At 41.3% G+C, this 26,469-nt stretch overlaps 1 protein-coding gene and 1 long non-coding RNA gene across 2 annotated transcripts; one reads left to right on the top strand and one right to left on the bottom strand.

Moving 5' to 3' along the window:
• The first annotated feature begins 6,907 nt into the window (after nucleotides 1–6,907).
• LOC141153795 (uncharacterized) lies at nucleotides 6,908–23,469 on the top strand. The gene is made up of 3 exons (XR_012247356.1): nucleotides 6,908–7,116; nucleotides 18,645–18,842; nucleotides 22,986–23,469. It is a non-coding gene; the product is annotated as an uncharacterized lncRNA (long non-coding RNA).
• LAMTOR3 (late endosomal/lysosomal adaptor, MAPK and MTOR activator 3) lies at nucleotides 7,643–16,254 on the bottom strand. The gene is made up of 7 exons (XM_073638939.1): nucleotides 16,170–16,254; nucleotides 14,653–14,687; nucleotides 12,226–12,260; nucleotides 11,906–11,964; nucleotides 10,494–10,627; nucleotides 9,471–9,534; nucleotides 7,643–8,013 (listed from the first exon to the last, which is right to left on the bottom strand). The coding sequence occupies exons 2-7, from the start codon at nucleotides 14,659–14,661 to the stop codon at nucleotides 7,940–7,942; spliced, it is 375 nt and encodes a 124-aa protein (XP_073495040.1). The 5' UTR covers nucleotides 14,662–14,687; nucleotides 16,170–16,254; the 3' UTR covers nucleotides 7,643–7,939.
• Nucleotides 23,470–26,469: the final 3,000 nt, after the last annotated feature.

A 26,469-nucleotide genomic window follows, 5' to 3' on the forward strand; every position in this document is an offset into this window, starting at 1 on the left:
GCATATACAGTACAGACCAAAAGTTTGGACACACCTTCTCATTTAAAGATTTTTCTGTATTTTCATGACTATGAAAATTGTACATTCACACTGAAGGCATCAAAACTATGAATTAACGCATGTGGAATTATATACTTAACAAAAAAGTGTGAAACAACTGAAAATATGTCTTATATTCTAGGTTCTTCAAAGTAGCCACCTTTTGCTTTGATGACTGCTTTGCACACTCTTGGCATTCTCTTGATGAGCTTCAAGAGGTAGTCACCGGAAATGGTCTTCCAACAATCTTGAAGGAGTTCCCAGAGATGCTTAGCACTTGTTGGCCCTTTTGCCTTCACTCTGCGGTCCAGCTCACCCCAAACCATCTCGATTGGGTTCAGGTCTGGTGACTGTGGAGGCCAGGTCATCTGGCGTAGCACCCCATCACTCTCCTTCTTGGTCATATAGCCCTAACACAGCCTGGAGGTGTGTTTGGGGTCATTGTCCTGTTGAAAAATAAATGATGGTCCAACTAAACGCAAACCGGATGAAATAGCATGCCGCTGCAAGATGCTGTGGGAGCCATGCTGGTTCAGTATGCCTTCAATTTTGAATAAATCCCCAACAGTGTCACCAGCAAAGCACCCCCACACCATCACACCTCCTCCTCCATGCTTCACGGTGGGAACCAGGCATGTAGAGTCCATCCGTTCACCTTTTCTGCGTCGCACAAAGACACGGTGGTTAGAACCAAAGATCTCAAATTTGGACTCATCAGACCAAAGCACAGATTTCCACTGGTCTAATGTCTATTCTTTGTGTTCTTTAGCCCAAACAAGTCTCTTCTGCTTGTTGCCTGTCCTTAGCAGTGGTTTCCTAGCAGCTATTTTACCATGAAGGCCTGCTGCACAAAGTCTCCTCTTAACAGTTGTTGTAGAGATGTGTCTGCTGCTAGAACTCTGTGTGGCATTGACCTGGTCTCTAATCTGAGCTGCTGTTAACCTGCGATTTCTGAGGCTGGTGACTCAGATAAACTTATCCTCAGAAGCAGAGGTGACTCTTGGTCTTCCTTTCCTGGGGCGGTCCTCATGTGAGCCAGTTTCTTTGTAGCGCTTGATGGTTTTTGCAACTGCACTTGGGGACACTTTCAAAGTTTTGCCAATTTATCGGACTGACTGACCTTCATTTCTTAAAAGTAATGATGGCCACTCGTTTTTCTTTACTTAGCTGCTTTTTTCTTTCCATAATACAAATTCTAACAGGCTATTCAGTAGGACTGTCAGCTGTGTATCCACCAGACTTCTGCACAACACAACTGATGGTCCCAACCCCATTTATAAGGCAAGAAATCCCACTTATTAAACCTGACAGGGCACACCTGTGAAGTGAAAACCATTTCCGATGACTACCTCTTGAAGCTCATCAAGAGAATGCCAAGAGCGTGCAAAGCAGTCATCAAAGCAAAAGGTGGCTACTTTGAAGAACCTAGAATATAAGACATATTTTCAGTTGTTTCACACTTTTTTGTTAAGTATATAATTCCACATGTGTTAATTCATAGTTTTGATGCCTTCAGTGTGAATGTACAATTTTCATAGTCATGAAAATACAGAAAAATCTTTAAATGAGAAGGTGTGTCCAAACTTTTGGTCTGTACTGTATATGATCATTTTTATACATGGCTTGTATTGAATATGTTCCATATAAATGACAGTCGCTTTTTAATTCACTCTTATGAAGATTTGCAGTATCTGTCAGATGCTCCTTATTACATTGCCCTATTTGTAGCAAAAGGACATGATGAGAAAGTGTCAGTTTGTATTCTGTAAGTGAGAAACACCTGACACAAATCTAAATGCCATATGGTAAATGCCATTGAACTTGTTTCTTAGAGATGAAATCTGTGGTTAAACTAAGTATTTTTAAATAATAAAACTGTGCAATATATAGACCTGTAAACCATCAGACTTTATTAAAGTGGTTTCAAACCATTTTAGAACTTGAGCCAAATTACTACTAGGTCCTTGCTCCTTGTCACATAATATTCACTGCACAGTAGGCCCCAAGAGTTGCATGTATAGCAGCATGCTGCACGATTTTGTCCAGTAAAATATTGAATGTTCCAGTGGACACTAGACAAACCTCAGTGTCCGATATACAGGGGGTCCGGCGCTTCCGTTATCTTCATCTTTTCTTTTTTTTATCATAGAACAAAAATATGGAAATCACAACATAGTGGGCAAAAAAAAGTATTTAGTCAGCCTGGTGCAGGGCTACAATTTTGTTTCTAGTGTACTTCGACAGCTCTTTGGTCTTCACCATAGTGGAGTTTGGAGTGTGACTGTTTGAGGTTGCAGACAGGTGTCTTTTATACTGATAACAAGTTCAAACAGGGGCCAGTACTACAGGTAATGAGTGGAGGGCAGAGAAGCCAGTACTACAGGTAATGAGTGGAGGACAGAGGAGCCAGTACTACAGGTAATGAGTGGAGGACAGAGGAGCCAGTACTACAGGTAATGAGTGGAGGACAGAGGAGCCTCTTAAAGAAGAAGTTACAGGTCTGTGAGAGGCAGAAATCTTGCTTGTTTGTAATTGACCAAATACTTATTTTCCACCAAAATCGAAAAAAAAATTCTTTCCAAATCAGACAATGTGATTTTCAGGATTTGTTTTCTCATTTTGTCTCTCATAGTTGAGTTCTACCTATGATGTCAATTACAGGCCTCTCTCATCTTTTTAAGTGGGAGAACTTGCACAATTGGTGGCTGACTAAATACTTTTTTCCCCACTGTAGTGTAGATGTGAACAGAGCCTAAAAAGCAGTAAAATCTCGCTCAGGCAGATTTGAGCCTGGATACTTACCATAAAGGATGGGGACATGGCAGCTATGGAAACCATAGTGGAAATAAACTTCTCTTGCTTGCCATAATGCTATCATAGTTCATAGATAAAGCCCACACTCAATGTGGACAGATTTATACAGAGGCCATTATAAATACTTGTACAATTCATTTTCATTAGTATCAGCTGCACTCAACCACAATAATATAATTTATCAAATGTGAAAAACAGTGTAGAAATATGTAATCATTCAACGCATTTTAGACCTAAATCCAAATCGTGGTCATTAACTTGAAAAAAGTTGTAGTGTACGTGGCTAAATTCTCTATAATGGTTTAGAGCCCAATGATTTCTATATATACACCTATTGGATGAGGCGTGCACTAGCTAATATTTAAACTGTTAATTCCCCAAATCACAATGTTGTCTCATATTAGTGTACACATATATTTATTTAGTTGTACCAGTATAACTCATGATTAAATCTGAGCTGTTTTGCACTTATTACACCCCAAAATATGTTCCTCCAGGCTGTATTTACCTTCAAATTGCATTTCGATCTGTGCTTCTGTAGTTCTCCTGCTCTGGTCCATCATGCAGAGTGCAGGGTCTCTCAGCTGGTTTTCTTCTATCATAGCTCTGCGGTGCCTCCAGCTCTGACAGAAGATAATCCTCTGCCATATGCATCAACAAAGTGGCATTTGAAGTTTCACTGATTTGTCCGCGTCAGAGAAAGGAGTTGGCAGCAGAGTGTTGCTGGGAATTGTAGTTATAGTAGTGTACGAATAGGATAGAAACATTATATTGAGCTTAGTCTGTATATTAACAATAAGTATGCACTACGATTTGTGAAAAATAATGTGATTGTGAGAATAACCTTTTAATTCAGGCATGCGTTTTGCCCCTTTTACAGCGCCTCCAACATTTTTCTAAGGTAAAGGGGCATGGCCAACTGCCACATTACAAATATACTTTAATGACTAGAAAACTGGCATACTTTGTAGCTAAAATGTAAAACGGCCCACAGCTGGAAAATATTTTATTTTCTGGTGCACAAACAGCCCCAAAAATGTGCCAAATGTGCCAAGAGGCATGAGCCTTTTGATAAATTGGGCTTACTTTACTCCAGCAAGTTTATAGCCGGTCTTGATAAAATCCCCAAACAAGTAACAAATATAAGTCATGTTTTATACTATAAATTGCGTGTCAAACCTATGTGACCAAGACCTTTAGGATCATTCTCAATCCTAAAAATGAAGGTTCCCTAATGCTGATGTAATTCATCCGTTTGTAAGGCAGCCCAGTTCATATGAATGGGGTCCCGCTGCACCCCCTGCTCAGTGTGTACCAGGTAGATGTAATGTAGTTGAGATAAAGATACAATGTAGTGATTATCAAACGACTCCATGAGAATGCCAGAACTGATATACATGTTGGAAAGGTTATATCTCCCACTATTCATAACGATTATATTCATTTGTTATCAGTGATTAAAAAAATGTGTTTTTTGTTTTGTTTTTTTTTACAAGAGATGAAATGAGACTGGGGGTGGATAATAGCAAATGATGATGACTTGAGGGTAAGGGACAGCAAATGATAATGAATTGAGGGTGGGAGAGTAAAGAATTATGTATTGAAGGTGGGGGAGAGCAAATGATGATGAATTGAGAGTGGAGGGTAGGGGACAAGAAATGATGAATTGGGGTCGGTAGCAGCAGATATCGATACATTGAACATGGGGGAGATTAAATGATGAATGTGGGGGAGAGCAAAAGATGCTGTATTGAAGGTGGGGGACAGCGGCTGATAATGAATAGAGGGTGGGGGTGGGAGAGAGAGGACATGACATAATGAATTGGGGCGGAAGGGGGCATGTAAATATAATGAATCGGGGGATCAGGATGTACAGAGTAGGGGGTGTTGAGGATGCAGGAGTGTGACTGGTATTGAATTTGGGAATAGAGTACATGTGCTAATTAATTTATATATTTATTGGGTGGGGGAAAGTGGCTATTAATAGTTAGTGAGGGTACAGTGATAGATTGAAATTTATATTTCGAATGGTGGGTTGCATAATACCTAATTATATGTTAATGGTGGGTTCACGTGTGTATTCAGCTGCGTAGTGTAGAAGTTGGGGAAAAAGTGGGGAATGTGCTCTGGAAGCGGTGCTCTAGATAACTCTTATTATATGCAGAGATCAGTCGTAGCTGGAAGAAGTGATGGCGGTCTGCGCTGGAAGGAAAAAAAGCGAAGATGAAGGACTAGTGTGTTACCTGTACACTGACACTACACACTATGTACAAAGCTCCTGTGTATAATGGCACTGGTGATCCCTGTACACTGACACTATATACAGAGCTCCTGTGTATAATGTCACCGGTGATCACTATATTACCAGTACACTGACACTACTGTGGGGAAAATAAGTATTTGATACACTGCCAATTTTGCAAGTTTTCCCACCTACAAAGAATGGAGAGGTCTGTAATTTTTATTGATTATTACATAATTAATTAGCATTTTATTGCATGGAATAAGTATTTGATACAATAGAAAAACAGAAACCTTTGTTTGCAATTGCAGAGGTCAGACGTTTCCTGTAGTTCTTCACCACATTTGTACACACTGCAGCAGGGATTTTGGCCTACTTCTCCATACAGATCTTCTCCAGATCTTTCAGGTTTCGGGGCTGTCGCTGGACAACGTTGAGTTTCAGCTCCCTCCAAAGATTTTCTATTGGGTTCAGGTTTGGAGACTGGCTAGGAAACTCCAGAACCTTATAATGCTTCTTACGGAGCCACTCCATGGTTGCCCTGGCTGTGTGTTTCAGGTCATTGTCATGATGGAAGACCCAGCCACGACCTATCTTCAGTGCTTTTACTGAGGGAAGGAGGTTGTTGGCCAAAATTTTGCAATACATGACCCCATCCATCCTCTCTTCAATATGGTGCAGTCTTCCTGTCCCCTTTGCAGAAAAGCACCCCCAAAGTATGATGTTTCCCCCACCATGCTTCACGGTTAAGGCTATTTAGTCCCTTATTCACATTGACGTCACTGACACATGGTAAGGTTTTGATACTAGAGGTTAGGACCATCCCGCTTTGGGTACACCTTAACGCTGGTGGGATAGCTTTTACGCTTTTTTAATCAAAAATAGTGTTTACCAAGTACTCCATGTTATTTCTATGCACTATTGCTTTTACTCACAGCAGGGTATATGTGCATTTTGTTTCTGTCTCAGGTTTTGTACATTCTTTAGGAAGTATACTTTTAGGATTTGCCAATTTATTCGTATACAAAATATTAACCAAAGTTGTACAGAAAATTAAATAATCATATACGACTCTGGTTTAATGTAATACTTACTATATGGTGTGCATTAAGATGAATTATAAAATCAATGGTCATTCTTAACCTATTAAAGATAAAGGCCCTGATTCATTAAGACTGGCCTTTTGTACATCAATTTTAATAATGAGCGCCCTGGAGTAAGTTGCTGCTTAATGAATTAGGAGCAGATTTCCGCTGCCGTACGCCACCCCAAGAAATATACAGTAGCCCTGAGCTGGTGTAGATGGCTGTAGTTACTGACACTACTTTGTGGGTCCTTTCATGGTGAATTTGTCGGGTTTGCATGCTCACGACCAGTCCAAGTTCCACCCACTTTGGAAAAAGCTGGTGAAGCTGGCCAGTAATGGTCTAAGAATGCCAAAAGTTGCCAAATTTTTTCACAACTTCAAGTAGCACAAAAACTGCAATCAAGGCATTAGTTTTATTTCTTTTTTACAGTTAAATTGTATTGCAAGATTTAAAAACACTTAATGTGTCAAATGCCGTCGTTTTTATTCCAATGCTTCAGCATCGCTTATTATAACCTTCCATACGAGTCTCAAACTCACTAAGTCCCACAAATTATATGGGGATATGTCAGAAGAAAGTTAAACAGTAGGGTCACTTTAATTATACATTGACCGCAAAAGACCCTAGTTTAACGTGGCACTAACAAATCTGTGATTCTCCTCCCATGAACAGTTAGAAAATCTTGATGCCGCTGACAAAAGAGCAGCTTTCCTCCAAAAGCACCGCCCACACATCACTTTTTATTGGAACGAGCTTACTCCTTTCCACAATCAGGAGCGTCCTCAGACCAGTGTCAGACCTAGTAATGGGAGCTGAAAAACTGCATCATAAGCAGAATGAGTTCCACACACAATTACATCTGGAATATTTTTTCCGTTAATCTTGTACGTAAAATTCTTAAGGCTACAAGCCTCGGTTCCTCAAGAGACAGTGGTAAGTGCCTTATATTATATAGGCAAGCTTAATAGTTGCAGAAAACAACTTTTCACAATGGTCCTATGCTGACATCTAGTGGCGAGAGGTTTATTATTACAGATATCTCACTTTCCCCATTGCCACTGCTCTGTGCACTCTCTGAGTTGAAAGTTCACTGAAGATAGCTAGCTATTATAGTCCTAATGTGTTGGTAAGAATTTGTGGTTTGGAAGGTGGATGGCAGCTTCACTCTGATCAGTCGTCCTCCATAGTGACCATGAGGAGGACTAACCACAGGGAGAGCTAGAGAGCAAACCATTCTAGCAGTATTCTGCTTCTGGATTTTACCTGTCAGTGCAGACCAATGTAATTTTAAGCAGCTATGAAACCAGCTACAAAAATTTGCAGATGTTACTGAGACACTCACACATCATCATTGGCTCTGTGCACACAATGTCCTAGGTTTAATATCAGCTATTTAAAATTTAATGTGGTTCCAGGTAGAAAAGCAACAGAGAATACAACCGATACAAATATACGCCTCTTACTGTGTTAATACAATGTTTATTTGCAAGGAATTTGTTGGTTAATTGCCCAGTGTAACTACAACTGGATCCATCTCTGCAGTGGATAAGCTCTTTCACTTAGGGTGAATGTCAAATGTTAGGGCTGATGCACCCTAGAAATACAGCAGTTCTCCTTCATTTCTTTAGCAGAGAGGAATATTACTCAGTGCACTGGCAGAACTACAAGTAGAAAGTGTTTCATTGCTTTGGAAATGGCAACCTTTTTTTTTTTTCACACACCAAAAGTTCATGACTTAGTTTGAGGACCACGCAGATCAAGAATTCTCCACCACTTGCCGAAGCTCTTCAAACAAGGGGCCAAGTTCTTTTTCCAAACTAAGGATTAGACCTAAAAATAAAAAAAATATATATTAATAAATAGTGAAAATTGAATGCAGAAGTCCATATTTCTATGTATATTCCAGCTGTTGGCAAACTACAAGCTGCTGTAGACAATATGTGTACTCCGATTTCAGGGCAGAAAGTGGGAACCTGAAACTTTCCATCATCCGGCATAAAACTGCATCAAACGGTAGAAATGATAGTAACCTGTTATGGGAACTGCTCTTTGTCCAACTGCTTAAAGGGGATATTGAGTGAAAACAAGTTCTGTAACTTACTGATCGTGGAGGTCGTGCCGCACTGTTTGGAAGCATAAGGAACTTTAATCCTCGTTACAAAATGAAACTAATATTATGCAGATAGAACTAAAACTTGACTATGTTGAGCCAGTTGTGACATTTGTTAGTGGCTGATAACTGGTCAGTGATGACTAGCCCACTGTGTAATCCTAGTTCAGGTGAACAATATGGTAGACATAGTGCTGTATGCGTCAGAGACCAGTTATTGATGGCATTTGTTGTGCAGTGTAATTACTATTGTAGTGGGTTCCATTCAGAGCACACATGAAGCCAATACATTTTGGCTAAAGGGATTCTCCAAAGACGAGTTATCACTTATTGATTAGTGGGGGCAAATCAAGAAATTTTTATCCCCAACAGGGTACTTTTATCCTCATTAAAGTTCATCAGCAGTGCACATGCCTGATTGCAGGACCATTCGTTCTCTATGGGGCTGCCAGAAAAAGCCGAATGCAGCATTCCACAGCCTACAGGGAATGAGTAGAGCGGCGGTCAACCATCTTTCTAATGGGCATGAAAGTGCCCCCTTTTACCAATCGGTGCAGGTTGCAGTGGTCATACCTCCACCGATTAATAAGTTATCAGCTACCTTCTGCATAGGCAGTTACTTGTTTTCACCTGACAGATTTTAAGCAAATGTTTGATGTGAGGGTCAATTTAGATACGTTGCTTCCACTCAGCTGAATGATGGGCGTGCTATCCTCTGAAGAATAGGACACCCGTATTATAGTCCAGGAAAGCGAGCACAAGTTGGAAGTGGATCTGCCAGGACTAGTGTTGAGAATTGGAGACCAGAGCACTTTTTTGACGTTAAGTATAAGTTATATATTTATCTAAACACATCTAAAAATATTTTAAGGACACTTTACTAGTATTTTTTTTGTTGTTATTGCACTGACTGCACATTTTAAATTATCTTTGTGTAAAGACCACATCACACCATTACTGGATACAGAACATCTACAGTATCATTAAGGGATCAGTAGTTGTATCTCATCAACTCTGACAAGATCCAGGAACCATTTCATGTAAATTGGGACAGGGTAGATTGGATTTTCTCCTCTGCTTCCAGTTGAGATATTCTTCTTTCACAACAGACATACACTGCACATTTTATCGGGCTAGACATGTAAATACAATGTAAATAATACAGAAGAACGCCTACCTGTATTGGCATTGCTGCTAGCTATGAAGCTCACAACCAACGGCAATCTGTTAAACTGGACAACCTGAAACACAAATCAATAACTTACAGACAATAGAAATTAAGTGATACTTATAACCTCCATATTTCCATGCTGCTTAAAGGCGTTTTCTATTGTGTAAATTATGCTTTACTGTACAATGAACATGGAAAACACTTCCAATGGATCCCTATGAACCGTAATGTGAGGTATGCATGGAGAAAGTGACTTGTGGACCACAAAGAAAACACAGTGAGATCCGGTTAATATCAGTGCAATGAGGACTGAAACAGCAATTCTAAAAGGAGGATGGGTCTATTAATATGTCTATTAACACCGGCACTTTGCACACAATCCTCATAACAAATGGAATTAAAACAAAGTGTTTCATTAGGGTTTAGCTTGTTCTTGGAGCCCCGGGCACAATTTGTTTCTAATAAAACAAACCACGCTTTACTCCCCCTCCCCAGGTGCAGGGCTCCACCATAGCTCTCGGTAACGGATATGGGCAGCAGCGCTGACGTCATGTCGACAGTACACCAGCAAATCAGAGAGCTCAGTGGCTTGGCGGTGTAGACAAAACACTCCACTCAAAACAACTGAGCTCACTGACTGGCTGCCAAGCTGTTGATGTGACATCGGCACCGCAGGTAATACTGGACACATGGAGCAGCCGGAGAGGCTCAGCACCGGACCACAAGAGGGTGGCTTACACCAGACAATTTTACAATCGTTTTATAACAAACTGCACCCAGGGATCAAGATTTTCTGATTTGGGACAATCCCTTTCAGAACTTTGGAAAATATTTACAATCTACATATCTAAAGCCAACTGTATAGCAGGTCAGACAGACCTGCCCGAAAATACCTGCCCCCAAAAAAATCTAAACTAGAAGATGATACCACTTGAATCTGGTTGGGATGAGCATGTCCATCACCGCCACCGCTTGTGATAATCACACCCGATGCTCACAAAGCCGTACTGGGTCTACAGCCTTACCTACCTGATACGTGTTGTAGTAACATATGATGCTTTTGTTTTTGGAGAGTCCCAGCTTGCTTCCCTGGTCAGTGGCCAGTGCAAATGTGGATAGGAAACATGGCCTCAGAGCATGTTCAGGGGAATTCTCATTTGCAACTGATAAAGAAAACAGCAATAAGTGTTTGAATGTGAACATTTCTATAATCCAGTCTCCTACTTTTGGTTGATGAGGTACAAGCAGCCCAAAATGGCTGTACACAAATAGAGGGTCCTGGTTTGGCTTTATAGCCCAAGTCATGTGGCATGGCTCTTTACCACTCTGGAGCAAATGCATGTACCTGTATGTACATACTGGGGTCTGCATGTGTGGAGGGGGCTCAGCTTGCGCCATATACCGGCGGCTATACAGCCAACATCAGTCATCAACAGCAGCGCTTGTTCGAGTCGCTGATGTTTAACTACCTAGGTGCTGCTGTCAATCACTGGCAGTGGCAGTTAAATAGAGCAATCATAGTTTTGCAGTATATAGAAAAAGCAAAGGATCACAGGTTTTCAAGTCCTCTAAACGGACTAAAAAATAAAGTAAACTAATTGTATTAAGATTCAAATCACCCTCTTTTTCCTTTTAAAAATAATGAAAGTGGTTTCCAACTTCAGATTTTGATGCAGTTTTTGAAGCCAAAACCAAGAGTGGATTAAAAAAAAAAAAAAGAGACATCTACCATTTATTATTCATTTCTGGCTTTAGCTTCAAAAACTGCATAAAAAAAAAAATTTCAACGTGGAAACAAACCCGTCCACTACTTTTACATTGATGCCCCATGCATAGGATAGGGCATCAATGTCTGATCAACTGGGGTCCCACACCCAGCACCCCTGACGATCAGCTGTTATCAGTGCTGCCGGCCGGTAGTGCTTACTTGCAGATCTTGGCTATCTAGTTGTAGTGGCCACCGCGGAGTACTACACATCTGCCTCTTATTAAATTGAACTGAATAGGAGGTGAATGTGAAGTACCCTGCGGTGGCCACTACAACTTGATGGCTAAGCTCCGCAAGTAAGCACTTCCCGCCGGCGGCACCGATAACAGCGGATCGGCGGGAGTGCCGGGTGTGGGACCCCGGCCGACCAGACATTGATGTCCTATCCTATGGAAAGGGCATCAATGTACAAATAGTGGACAATCTATTTAATCTAAATTATCATTATGGCTGAAATTATTAGACTGAGTTCAAATATTGGCAGGAACAAATCTGCTGGTCAGATAGTTCCTTGTGGGCTCACCAGAGGTTCATCATATCCGCATCATTAATTTGGAAGTTTGAGATAACAGTTGAGGTGTGTAACCTAGCTGTAAGAGTGGGTATAAGGGCAGAGAACCACATTACAGCAGAACTGCATGCCGAGACATGCATGTCCATTTTAGTTCCTTACCTTTAATTACAGGTACCCCATCTCTGTCTGACACTACAATGGCATGAAGTCCTTCAACACTAATAAAACAACAATCAAAAGGTTATGTTAGTAACAGACATTACTTACTACACACCTCACATCAGAATGAACATTGTTAATAAGCCAACGCATGGGCATTTGTATCAGAAATAAAGGCCCCAGAGACCAGGCTGTATCGTCAGAGAGAAGGAGGGCAGGAGTTTTGTTATTCAGACCTTGGGAGTTGAGGTCTTAAATTATTAAATATAATTACATAATAGCAATCATTAGTCATACAAAAAACTATGGAAAGAAAGTACCTTGGAAGTTTTTTGTAAAGGAACCTTCTCAAGTCCTAGGAAAAGAAAAGAAAAAGCAGATGAGTATGGGTACCCATATCTAACCAAGAACAGGATGGCGAGCTTCAGAATGTTAGCCAATGCAAAGTGGAACTCCTGTTCTCCTGACAGGCAGAGGCCCTGGAGGTAACACCATCACCTATCAAGCTATTATGGCATATTCTGTGCATATACCATGAATGCTGGAGATTAAAAAACCCTTTGATACGAGAGATGAAACCTAAGCTTTCATCATTTTGGATGTTAAGATAAAAAAATGTAGTAGATAAACCACTTCCCGTTAAAGCACTTCCTAATGGAACATGCCCATTGACATTAGGACTTGCATCTTCACCCAGGAATCATGATCCCGGGGCTCCATCCAACAGTGCTCACTACCCACATCAAGCAGGGACCCAGCAGTGAAAGTGTGCACTGTCAGCACTCTGCAGCTGCTCCGTTAACTCCTTACATGCCATGGTCACTGGAGATATTAGATCCGGCTGGAGACACCATCTAATAGGCTGCCTGCCAATATAACACACACAGGCTGGACAATGAACTGCACTAATGTATTATTTATGCAATTAATGCATTGCATGTTCCCGCTGTGAAACTAATCGTTTACAAAAATGTTAAAAAACAGGATTTGTTTTCCCAATAATTTTTTTTATCAAATAAAAAACAAATTCCAAAAAAAAAAAAAAAAATTTGGCATTTTATCACAAAAATAAGGATGTTCAAGAAGACTTACATATCCCAAAATAGTACCAATAAAACACGTTATGATCCTAAGAATATGAAAACAATAAAACAGAAAAAAAAGATTTGTTTTTACAGAGGGGTGTACTCATTTGTGGGATCCCAATCCATCAGCCAAGTCAGTAGTCTCTGGCCTCTGGATAGGAGGCTCGCAAATCTCTTACTTTGGAGTGGTCCCTAACGTGGCTTTTGATTAGTCTGGCTGGTGCAACGTCATTAATGTGTCATCAGTGATTCTCCTTTCAGGGGCTGGGCTAGTCCCTGCTCTGTCAGTGTGCACAACAGTGCACTCTCGCACCAGTTCAGATCAGTAGTAACAAGCCGGCAACAGAACGCACTGTCTGTGTGTTGAAAGAATAACCGGCGTGCAGAGACCAGCATGTATTGGGATTCTCAAACGCAGCTGTAAAAAAAAAAACAGCTAGATAATGTAGTTAGGGAAGGATAGGGAATTTTTAATTCAAGTATATTAGAAAATAGATCAGATTATGGCATTAAATAGATAGGCATTTAGGATGAAAAATAAGTTGTATTTCGAATCACCACTGCATAGCCTGCCACCGGTTGAGCTATTAACAGTTAATCGGTGGTGCTGCCGGACCACCACTGAGCCAATATTGATGACATATATATCCCAAATGAAAAGTCATCAATTTCATTTGCCCAGAAAACCACTTTAAGGAGATATATATATCTAACAAAGGTTTCCGCTGAGGGGTTTCAATCAAATTTTTGGGACAAGATACGTAAACTACTGTATATGGACCAATTTTGTAAATGACTCATTATAGGGGCATCTATACCAATATGCATTAAAGGGGTTGTCCGGTCAAAACCGATAAGTCTGCAGTCACTCTGTGGGACTGCAGACTAATGAATCCTCCCAGTGCAGGCACTGCGGGGAATTTGCGGCTTCAGGCCCGGTAACAGAGGGCATGTACAAGTTATACATAGCCCCAGCCAGTGGGCGCTCTCTCGCTCCATACACTTATACTGAGCCGAGCCTGCACCCCGACCAGTGACCTGGGCGGCCAGTGGGAGTGTCCAGCTTGAGGGCGCAGCTTCATTCCATACACTCCAACCCATACCCTCCGTTATCAGGCCTGAAATCGGTGAATCCCCGCAGTGCGTGTGCTGGGAGGATTCATAAGTCTACAGTCACACAGAGTGACTGCACACTTAGGCTATGTGCCCACGTTGCGGAAATGAAGCAGAAAATTTCTGCTTCATTTCCGCATGTCCTCTCCCGGAAAAACGCATGCGGAATTCCGCACGCGTTTATCGCGCATTTTTCACGCGTTTGCGACATGCGGAATTGCCTTGCGTTTTTTCATGCATTGAATAAGGCAATTCCGCATGCGGAAACGCAAAATTAATGAACATGCTGCAGATTTTGGAACGCAGCATAAACGCTGCGGAAAAATCCGCAGCATGGGCATAGAACTTGCGGATTCTCATTGGGGACCATGGGGTGCGGATTAACAAGCGTTTTACAAGTGTTTACGCTGCGGAAAATCCGCATCAAAAACGCTTGTAATCCGCAACGTGGGCACGCAGCCTTATCGGTTTTGATCGGGTAACCCCTTTAATATGGAGTTAAGACTACAGGAATGTAAGGCGAGAACACTGCACATTCTGGTTACTTACTTCAGCCATGTTTTCTCTAAACAGTCACCAAGAACCTATAGAAAACAGAAATCACATATCACTGATGATGAAAACTGTACATGCGTTGGAATGATGGAGACTTTACATTGGCGTTCTTGTGTCTTACACACTATACTTTCAAGTACAGAGAGTGAGCATGTTACTTCTTTTAACAGATTCAGTGTTTCTGAAGCAGTTAAAAGAAGTGACATAAGACTAAACACATGCAAAGCAATGTTGTTTTGACACAGCTGCGCATTATGTTCATTTTATGGTGTGCTCTTGCATTGCTTTTATGGGTAGATTGCGCCTGAAAAAAAATGCATTTAAAAAGTTGTTGTTTGGGAGTAAAGAATTAATCACCTATCCATTGGGTAGGAATCCATATGATATTAGAAGAGATCTGACACTGAGCACAGCTACTGATCAGCTGAAATCTATACTGGCAGCAGCCAGGATGTTATCAATGTATGAAGCGGAATACTACAGCCATGTGCCTTGCTTAGCAGTGCGGTCTATTGCCATTCATCTGGAAAGTGCAGTACTCTGCAAAGGGCACTAAGATATATATGTGATTGCAGAGGTCCACCATCTGCATTGCTTATATCCCGAAATCGTCAGAACAGAAATAAGATCAGTGGGGTTGCTGGGTGTCAGATGTCCCCCGATTTCATATTCATAAACTATCCTGGAGATTGGTTATTAACCATTTAATTGCGAACAACCACTTCCAGGTGGGGCAATGTCACTGTATTAAAAGGAACATGTATCATATATAAAAAAAAAGACTAATTACTTGCAGCCATAGTGGTAATCTACAGGTAATTACCATTCTACACATATCTGGTTGGGTTGTCTTAACTGGATACTGAGCTGCAAGGAGAAGATGACGCTCTATTGTCCCTGCAGCTGCTCAGGAGCGCCGGGGCTGTGACAGTCAGCGCTCTATTCACCATCCTGCCCTGCGGGGTGCGCTCCACATATGGGGTCAGTAAAGCGAGTGATTGCGGTGTAATGAGCGCTGCCAACAGATGGCTGCGGGGACATTAGCACTGCACTTCCAGTTAGGCCACGTTCACACGTTCAGTATTTATAAGCCAAAATCAGGAGTGGAACAATCAGAGGAAAAGTATAATAGAAACACATACACCACTTCTGTATTTATCACCCACTCCTGGTTTCTGCTTCCAAATACTGACCGTGTCCTTAGTCGCATGTCTAACACATTATTTACCCGCAGATTAGTGCTCGGGCTGCAGGTAAAGATTTTTATTGTCTTGAATGAGAGCTTCCCTTTAGTGTTGGTCTATGTCCAGGTGTTCGGGGACCTGTGGCCATTGTGGTCACTACTGAATGAGCAGAGAAGAGGCAGCTTCAGCCCTGTACTGTGCAGCCATGGGCGCTGCTCCCGGCACCATTACACGTGTGCACATTACAGGCTGCTGCGGCGACCTGCACGGTACACACAAGTAACGGGCAATAACCGGGGACAGGACAGGCGCTCCCCCATTACTCACCCGCCGCTTCCTAGAGTGTCTGCTGCTCTCAGCTGACAGGAAGCACCGCTCACATGACCTGCTCACGTGACCCGCGTCTTCCAGGAGCTCGGGGCGGCCATGTTAGTTGAGGGCCGGGCTGCGGCTGATTAGTCGGTGTATGGGGGCAGGGAATGTGTGCACGGTCCGGTGTGGGGGAGAAATACGGCATATGTTCCCTCCGTTCTCTGGTACATAACGGAGCTTACATCCACCACACACCGTCTCCATAGCAGCTATTAACCCCTTCAGGAGCTGCCTGCCCCAACTTTGCCAGTGCTGCGAAGAAAGCCCTCATAAAGAAGCGTTACACTGGGTTTCCATTGCTCACCTTCTCATTAAGGATGTTTAACTTACAGGACAGAAAGCTACACACGTCCTTAATTCTAATGTATTGGGATAACTGCATTGGGGCTTATTCACACGACCGTAAAGCGGCCATGCTTTATGACCCGTGTTGTAGCCACAATCCTGGTCTTAGGTAACGGCATACATATGGCTATCAGGCTGTTCTGGGCAGGTGCCCCACAGCCAGACCCGGATTGTGGCCGCTATGCAGCCGTGTAATAAGCCTGATGGTGTACCGGCTACCTAATAGGACAGCGCGGGGCCTAGGCGCTCATACACACAGGTAATATGTCACATTAAGTGCTGCACCTACAAGCGACCCTCCACATCCGGCATTAAAGGATCTCTGTCAGCACAGGATGACTTCTCACCAAGTCCTGCCGCTCGGTGCATCATGGCAGGGCCAATCATTTCTATACACCTTCCCACCTGCTTTTTTTCCCACTATCTCCACTCTTCTGTGGCTCTATGAAGCCAGAGCTGTCAATCAAATAAGAGGGGGGGGGTGAAGATAGAGGGAAAACAAGCAGGTATGAAGGTGTATATAAATGATTGGCCCCGCCATGGACCACCGAGCACCTGTACTTAGTCTGAACAGTCATTCTGTGCTGACAGAGTCCCTTTCAATGTGACTACATTACTAATGTATACTCACTATACCTAACGTCCTCCATCCTGCTGCTGATGTCTCCATCTGTCTGATCAGCTTCCCATTCTCTTATTCACCAAAGAGGCCGCCATAGAGGCTTGCGGAGTGCTGTGGAAAGTCCGAACCGTGCCTTCACTTTCTTTCCCTTGGTGTGGGATGGATCAGTTTTGCTGATGGTGCTGTGTCCATCCTGTGGCAGAGAACAGACGAGGAGGCGTAGTTAACACTTTGCACTGCTCTCCCTGTGCCTCTCCAGCAGCAATCTTAGAGTACAGGGGAACAGGTTGGCGAGTAGATGGTGTTAGGTAAAATATATAGCCATGTTGAGGTTTGGAGGTAAGGGTCCATTTAACCACTTCAGGATGGGCCTCTTTTGAGCCTTTAAAGGGGTTGTACACTACTATGTAAAATATACCAAAGCGTTTTTATGATGAAAAGAAGCTTCTTTGTAATTACCTCCCTCTGCCTTTTCTGCCTGTGAGCGGCGCTATCGCGGGCTGCTCACAGGCATCACGTGACCCCCCCTGACGTCCCGTCTATTGAGGCGTGACTCAGTGCTGGGGTCCCCGCGGTGGCTGCTGGGTTATGGGCGGGGTTACCCCACCGCGTCACACCTAGCATCCACCACGCTTCCCAATGAATGGGGAGAGGGAGAGCGCACGGTGGATGCTGGGTGTGACATGCGGGGATAACCCTGCCCATAACCCAGCAGCCACCGGTGGAACGCAGAAGAGGGACCCTCGGCTGCAGCCTGGACTTGTCGTGACGTCAACGGATGTCAGAGCCGGCTACAGCCGGGGGTCACGTGAGGCCAGTGATGGCGCCGCTCACAGGTAGAGGGGGGTAATTACAAAGGAGCTGCTTTTCATCATAAAAACACTTTGGCATATTTTACATAGTAGTGGACAACCCCTTTTAAGACAATGCCTCAACCCAGACATAACTATTTTGTCTTCAACGTAGCTGCCTATTTTTAGTGAGATCAGTTGTATTTCTCAGTGGCTTTATTTTGTGGTACTTTACATTGAATTCATTAACTAATAAGAGAATATAAAAAAAACTGCAAATCTGCTATATACAGAACTGTGCAAAGTTTTATTATAATGTTTATAATATATGTGCAGTACTGTGCAAAAGTTTTGTTACGCTTCTAAGGCTGCGGACCGCTGTATAAATCAGACCGAAGTCAGAACGCAGTGTTTGGACTGGCCGCGGCTCACTGCATCGGAGCATGACAGCTGCATAGAAATATATGAAGCTGTCATATTCAAGTCGGAAGACCCGCCTGCCAGTCCGAGCATTGTGTTACGATCTTGGGAATGCACCCTAATACTATATATACAGTACTATGCAACAGTTTTTTTTATGGTGCTTCTAATAGTGCTACAAGGTAAGTAAATGCTACAAAGTTAGTAGTACCATCAGGGAAGTATCTGATTGCCTCCAAATTTATTCTACAGCAGGACAAAGACCACATGAAGCCTGTCACTAAGAATAATGTGATGTTATAGCCCCCCCCACCTCCCTGATCTCAACATCGATTCAGAGATTACATGAAGAAATAGAAGAATTTTCACAACCCGACATCCAAAGATCTGTGGTTCGTTTTCCAAGATATTTGGAACAGCCTCGCTGCTGGCTGACTTCAAAAACATTGTGTAAGTTTGTATCTAGAAGAAGTGACACTGTTTTGACAGCAAAGGATAGTCACACAAAATATTGATTTGTTTCAGATCTCTGTCGTTCATTCACTTTGTGTTTTGTTACTGTTATTTGTACAGCACAAATAAAGTGTTAACTGTATTCTGTGGGTGAGTTCAATTGAGGTGAAACCTATTGAGACATCTTTCTTTCATCTGAAGAGCTAATTTACCTGCCTTTTTAGTATGATAGAAATGGAATGAGTGGTACCAAAAATGCAAATTATCACCCATCTACAGAAACTGCCTGAGAGTTGAGAATGTCCATTAATTGTCTATGGACCGTGATGACAGTAAAAGTAGTGTACAGCCCTCAGCTATATATCAGCAATCTTTGGACGTCTACCTTGGCATTATTACTGGAGCCAATGATTGGCTGCAGTGGTCATGTGTTCTATACAGGAGAAATAGGAGTCTTTACTCATCTTAAAAAATTCTATTGAGAATATTTTTAAAAACATTAGAAAAAAGTGAGTAGTTCAAATTTTATATCACTGGTAATATGGTGTGAAAATACCACACGAAAAAAAAGTATACAAAAGCCAGCATGCATATGAATGTTTGAAATAATATTTGCATATCATATCCATCAATTATAAGTTATACACACTGGCTATGTATAGGGTAATCTAACAGGTAGAAGGTAATTACGTACATGCAGAAAGGAGGGTAATTCTATATGATACAATGCATCTATGAAAAGTTTACCTTTCACAAATAAGGCATCTATATATAGCAAGATCATACTTTATGAGCAGTCAAATATCCCTCATCTATAAATTGTACATACAAAAACAATGGACTGGATATGTTCAATGGGGAAAATAAGTATTTGATGCACTGCCGATTTTGCAAGTTTTCCTACCTACAAAGAATGGAGAGGTCTGTAATTTTTATGGAAGGTACACTTCACCTGCGAGAGACGGAATCTCAAAATAAAAAACAGAAAATCATATTGTATTATTTTTAAATAATTAAATTGCATTTTATTGCATGAAATAATTATTTCAGCACCTACCTACCAGCAAGAATTCTGTCTCTCACAGACCTGTTAGTTTTTCTTTAAGAAGCCCTCCTACTCTGCACTCATTACTTTCATTAATTGCACCTGTTTGAACTTGTTACCTGTATAAAAGACACCTGCCCACACACTCATTCATTCAATCACAATCCAACCTCTCCCCCGTGGCCAAGACCAAAGAGCAGTTCAAGGACACCAGGGACAAAATTGTAGACTTGCACAAGGCTGGGATGGGATACAGGACAATAGACAAGACAAGCAGCTTGGTGAGAAGGCAACTGTTGGCGCAATTATTAGAAAATGGAAGAAACACAAGATGACTGTCAATCTTCCTCGGTCTGGAACTCCATACAAGATCTCGCCTTGTGGGGTAAAGATGATTCTGAGAAAGCTCATGAATCAGCCCAGAAGTACACGGGAGGACCTGGTCAATGACCTGAAGAGAGCTGGGACCACAGTCTCAAACATTACCGTTAGTAACACACTATGTCGTCATGGATTAAAATCCTGCAGGGCATGCAAGGTCCCCTTGCTCTAGCCAGCACCTGTCCAGGCCCAATTGAAGTTCACCAATGACCATCTGGATGAGCCACAGGAGGCATGGGAAAGGGTCATGTGGTCAGATGAGACCAAAATAGAACTTTTTGGTATTAACTCCACTCGCTGTGTTTGGAGGAAGAAGAGTACAACCCCAAGAACACCATCCCAACCATGAAGCATGGTGGGGGAAACATCATAATTTGGGGGTGGTTTTCTGCAAAGAGGCCAGGACAACTGCACCATATTGAAATGTGGCTGGATGGGGTCATGAATCGCAAGATTATGGCCAACAACCTCCTTCCCTCAGTAAGAGCATTGAAGATGGGTTGTGACTGGGTCTTCCAGCATGACAATGACCAAAAACACACAGCCAGAGCAACTAAGGAGTGGCTCCGTAAGAAGCATTTCAAGGTCCTAGCCAGTCTCCAGACCTAAACCCCATAGAAAATCTTTGGAGGGAGCTGAAACTCAATGTTGCCCAGCGACAGCTCCAAAACCTGAAAGATCTGGAGAAGATCTGTACGGAGGAGTGGGCCAAAATCCCTGCAGCAGTGTGTGGAAACTTGGCCAAGAACTACAGGAAACGTCTGACCTCTGTAAATGGAAACAAAAGTTTCAATACCAAATATTAAGTTCTGTTTTTCTATTGTATCAAATACTTATTTCATGCAATAAAATGCAAATCAATTTAGTAAAAATCATACAATGTGATTTTCTGGTTTTTATTTTTAGATTCAGTCTCTCACAGTTTATAATTAAAGACCTTTGCATTCTTTGTATGTGGGAAAACGTGCAAAATCGGCAGTGTATTAACTACTTACTTTTCCCCCTGTAAGTATGCATCATAGATAAATCCATTGCAGTATATAGGATAATGTCATTGTTAGAGATCAAGTGATTAAAGCACTTGTGAACAGACAGCATTCATTTATTACAGTTACATCTTTGCAAACACTTGTGAACCAATTGCAAATGACTCTACTTAATGAGTGAATGTACACACTCAGATGTTATAGCTACCATGAACACGATTAGAACCTGTTCTTGAACCTAAATGATAATTAAGACACCTATGAACAACTTGCAAACATTCTCTGCATGGTAAGTGGTTGTACTCAAAATGTAACACCACCTTCCCAATGGGCGTTTCGCGACACTCGCTTCCTCAGAAGAAAAAATGTGATTCAGTGGAAACCTTTGATGAAACCAGTTACTGTCTCTCGGTGGGGTTCCATTTTTTTACACAAGCACAAAAGCACTGTCTACCAGTTTTATACACCTCTAAAAAGTCAGACAATGCCTAACTGAAGCCATGCAGAGTCCAAAGTGTCTCTGTTTGCCTCATCACAATGAATGGTTCTGTCTGAGTCATGTATTACGTAGATTTAGATGGAAACCCTGAAGTGTGAGCAGCGGAGAAATGTGAACTGAGCATTAAAAGCGATCAAAAATTGTGTCCCCTAAAAAAAATAAAATAAAAACTTCAACTCAACCCAAACAAAAAAAGCCAATGCTCAGGTTCATGATTATTCAAAGGAAATATAGGGGATTTTCACATTACTGATAGCATAAAGGCTCTGGAAAACCAACGTGCCTCCACCCAAACGAAATCCAGCAAAATCTGCACTATCAAATCAAAATGGCCCCAGTCTCTTCTGAGTCCCACAGTGTATCTTAACCACTATTAGTGTTCATATATTTGGCATTGTGGTAGTGAGGAGAACCCAGTTAATTTAAGGAGTTCCACATCTCCAGAAGCTGGGCAAAATGTATTTTGCACTAAGCTGGTATATTTGCAATTTTCACTCTGCAACACCAACTACGTTCTTGCTTCTGGAAAACACCTGTGGAGTCAAAATAATTCCTACATCCATACAGGAATTTCCAGGAGTGTAATTCAAGGTCACTTGAGGGGGTCTCTGATGTTCTGGCACTTCGGGGCTCCAAGGGCTTTCTCACACAACCATATAACATGGCCGAGTGCTATCCCATGTTCTCCTGCGCGGCTTACACTCTGATGGATGTTTGATAAAGTTCTGCTTAACATCACTGACTGTTACACTGATTTTGGACCACGTTACTAAAAGGAACTTCTTCACATCAAGCCACTTTGAGTGCCAGATTCTTTTCTATAAATTGAAGGATTGGGACCCTATCCGAGCACCAACCATTTCTAGTAGTGCCATACTTCTTTACTATACCATAAAGTACAATGTGTCAGGGAAAAACAAACAATCTCAGATTCACTGGGATATGTAGAAGAGTTACAGACTTATTACCACATAAAGAGACATGTCAGATTTGAAATATGTGGTGTGGATAGGAAGATGAAAACCGTATTTGACAGGGAGGGTTAATGGTATATGCTGTAGATATGTCAGAAAAGCCTACAAGGTAAAATAAAGGAATCTTAAAAACAATTTAGGTTGAAAATAATTTTATTCAGACGTTACAGAAAGCACATTAAAAAGAAAAAAACTGAAGTCTTTACTGGTACATTTCTACTAATCCCTCTCCGTATATTTCCTAAACATTTCAAGGCTTTTATTACCATGGAGGAACTGCCAGCAAAGAATGGGAAGGTGGTGATCTGCAGATCTACATAGATCGTCTGATGGAAAGCACAGCTACTCGGAAGAGATGCCAATGAGATCTGGGTAATCACATGTGACAAGAGGTACAAGTGGGAAGGACAAAAAAAAATCTATATGGGACTAAAATGTAAAATACATAAACATGTTTATGATATACAGACCAGTGTAACTTACGTGACCGCTTACACCATCTTTCTGTTGAATTTACAAGATTGGAGGAATTCTATTATCAGTAAGAAAAGTAATAGACCCCGCCAGTAAAACTGCTTGTATTTACCGTGTGTGACAAATGGACAATTACTGGGAAGTCATAGAATCATAGAATGGTAGAGTTGGAGGGGACCTCCTGGGTCATCTGGTCCAGCCCCCTGCTCAAAGCAAGATTCACTAAATCATCTCAGACAGATGTCTGTCCAGCCTCTGTTTGAAGACGTCCATTGAAGGGGAACTCACCACCTCTCGTGGCAGCCTGTTCCACTCATTAATCACCCTGTCAAAAAGTTTTTTCTAATATCTAATCTGTGTCTCCTCCCATTTAGTTTCATCCCATTGCTTCCAGTCTTTCCTTGTGCAAATGAGAATAAAGATGATCCTTCTACAATGTGACAGCCCTTGACATATTTGTAGACCGCTATTAAGTCTCCTCTCAGTCTTCTTTTTTGCAAGCTAAACATTCCCAAATCCTGCAACCGTTCCTCATAGGACATGGTTTGCAGACCAGTCACCATTCTGGTCGCTCTTCTCTGAACTTGCTCCAGTTTGTCTATGTCTTTTTTAAAATGTGGTGCCCAAAACTGTACACAGTATTCCAGATGAGGTCTGACCAAAGAGGAGTAAAGACCGATAATGACTTCACGTGATCTAGACTGTATGCTTCTGCTAATACATCCCAGAATTGTATTTGCCTTTTTTGCTGCTGCATCACACTGTTGACTCATGTTCAGTCTATGATCTATTAGTATACCTAAGTCTATACAGCAAACAACCTGTTAGATCATAGTTGATTTTTCTAAAAAAAAAAAGGTAAAGAAAATTACACAGGTTAACAAAAACAGAATTTTTTTTATAGTAAGTAATATGAAGGAGATTATGTACATTGGTGACATTTTGAACTTTGCTTCTTTCTGTGTTTCTTTTTTCCATCTTTACAAAGCCATCCTACTGAAGAGGTCAGCATGAGGGCCCTGCAGTTTGGGTGCTTGATGGTGGTCAGTGAGGCATGAGTGTGGTCTGTATATATATTATATATATATTATACATGCACAAGGTGACCACACATTAGAAGCACCTTACTTGTAGCCTATGTGCCGGAAAGCTCCCGATGTACACATCAAATGTGCCCCAATGGCCAATCTGATGATTTACAAAAATTAATTGAAGACAGAGTAAAGGTGTAAATGAACATTTTATGGCATATGAGATAATGTTTTAGGGTACATAGTATTACTGCAACCTATTCATGGTGTAAATCACAAAAAAAAAACAAGAATTCTTTTTACAATGAGCATATAATTACATGTATAAGAAAGTATATTCAAGCTCTGCAGCAAGAGAATGAATTCGATAAGCCTTCAGTAAGCCTGGCCAACATGTACATGATAACAATGGAAAATGGTCAGTTTGTACTGGATTCTTACAAAAACCACATAGAGAACTTAGCTGTAGCTCCCCTTTAAAAAGAATCTCTCTTCATAAATAAAATATTGATTTTACTGGGTTGGAGTGCGGCCTTTCTACTAATTCTGGCATTGGTTTTTCCTTTTTTCCTGCTCCTCGCCATTCCTTCGTTATGTATGTAAATCTGCAATAGGCAAAAGGTGGATTGATCAACCTCCCAATTTTTGTTGCAAGGAAGAAAATGTATGTAAATCTAGTCTTGTTAGTGGAGTAGGTGTGGTCATTAACTGTTCCTTATGGGGGAATTTTTGAGTCTCATGCCCTCCTTAGCTAAAAAGATTAAAGGCCGTATCTCAGGAATCGAGGGGCGCAGGAAGAAAAAAGCCAGAATTATAAGCACAGTGGCATTTAAGTCTAAAAACAAATTCATATTTGTAGCAAGTGACAGGTCCTCTTTAAATTCAAGTATTTTTTATTAAGATGGATTCCCATACTTTTACTGCATTTTTTGCATATTTTGTTATTCTGAATTGCAGACACTTTAAAACTGCACGCATTTACTGCAAGTTGCCACCATTTTGTAGTGCAGGTTTTTGGCTGCGCAGTTTTTAAAAGTAAACTTTTTTTTTTTTTTTTTTTAACTACTTCCAGACCGCTCTGACTTTAAACGTCTGGGTGGTCCGCATTATACTCTGCAGTGACGTTCTAAAATATCACTGCATTGTAAAGCAGCTTCACGTGATCATGCAGCTACGGGGGCAGGGATCCTGCTGTTAGACATAGCAGAGCTCCCCATAGAGAGGGCACTGATGGTTTATCATCTATGCCTTCTCTATCACTGTACACACAGCACTAGCTGTGTAGACAGTAATAGGAAGTGTTAATAGCGCTTTCTCCAGATCCAGTAGTCATGTTATAGCTGGGTTTAGGGAATGAGCAGGAGCGGCTAGGTCCTGGGAGACCCCATAAGCTCTGATATGCAACCGAGAGGCTGTATTTCCACTGGAACTGGGGCTAATAAACTAGCCCTAGTTACAGGGGAAGTTGAAAAAAAAAAAAGGAATTTCAATTTACCCTAAAGGTCTTTTAAAAGCTCATGGGAGACACAATATGGGAAATAAATGAAGAAAAAAAAAAGCAGGTGAAAAAAAAAAAAAAATTACAAAAATAGCCCCTCCTCCCCCCAAAAGTATCCAATATATGAAATAATTGTTACAGAAAAGGGAACACAAATTTAAATGCATTTCAGTGGTCCTTTGTGATTTAAAAAAAAAAAAAAGTATGACAGACATAAAAATGAAGCTCCATTTATAACGGAAGAAAAAGTGCAATATTGAATACTGGATAGATGAATATCCAACTAATACATTTTTATTTATTTTTTTAAAGCGGTTTAACCCCTTGACGACCAATGAAGTACAAGTGCATCTCACAAAATTAGAATATCATCAAAAAGTTAATTTATTTCAGTTCTTCAATACAAAAAGTGAAACTCCTATATTATATAGAGTCATTACAAACAGTGATCTATTTCAAGTGTTTATTTCTGTTAATGTTGATGATTATGGCTTACAGCCAATGAAAACACAAAAGTCATTATCTCAGTAAATTAGAATAATTAACAAAAAAACACCTGCAAAGACTTCCGATGCGTTTAAAAAGGTCCCTTAGTTTGTTTTTGTAGGCACTACAATCATGGGTAAGACTGCTGACTTGACAGATGTCCAGAAGGCAGTCATTGACACACTCCACAAGGAGGGTAAGCCACAAAAGGTCATTGCTAAAGAAGCTGGCTGTTCACAAGCATATTAAT

The sequence above is a fragment of the Phyllobates terribilis genome, unplaced genomic scaffold (assembly GCF_046119375.1).
Source record: "Phyllobates terribilis strain yellow unplaced genomic scaffold, ASM4611937v1 Scaffold_1__5_contigs__length_1240528914, whole genome shotgun sequence".
Taxonomy (NCBI): Eukaryota; Metazoa; Chordata; class Amphibia; order Anura; family Dendrobatidae; genus Phyllobates; species Phyllobates terribilis.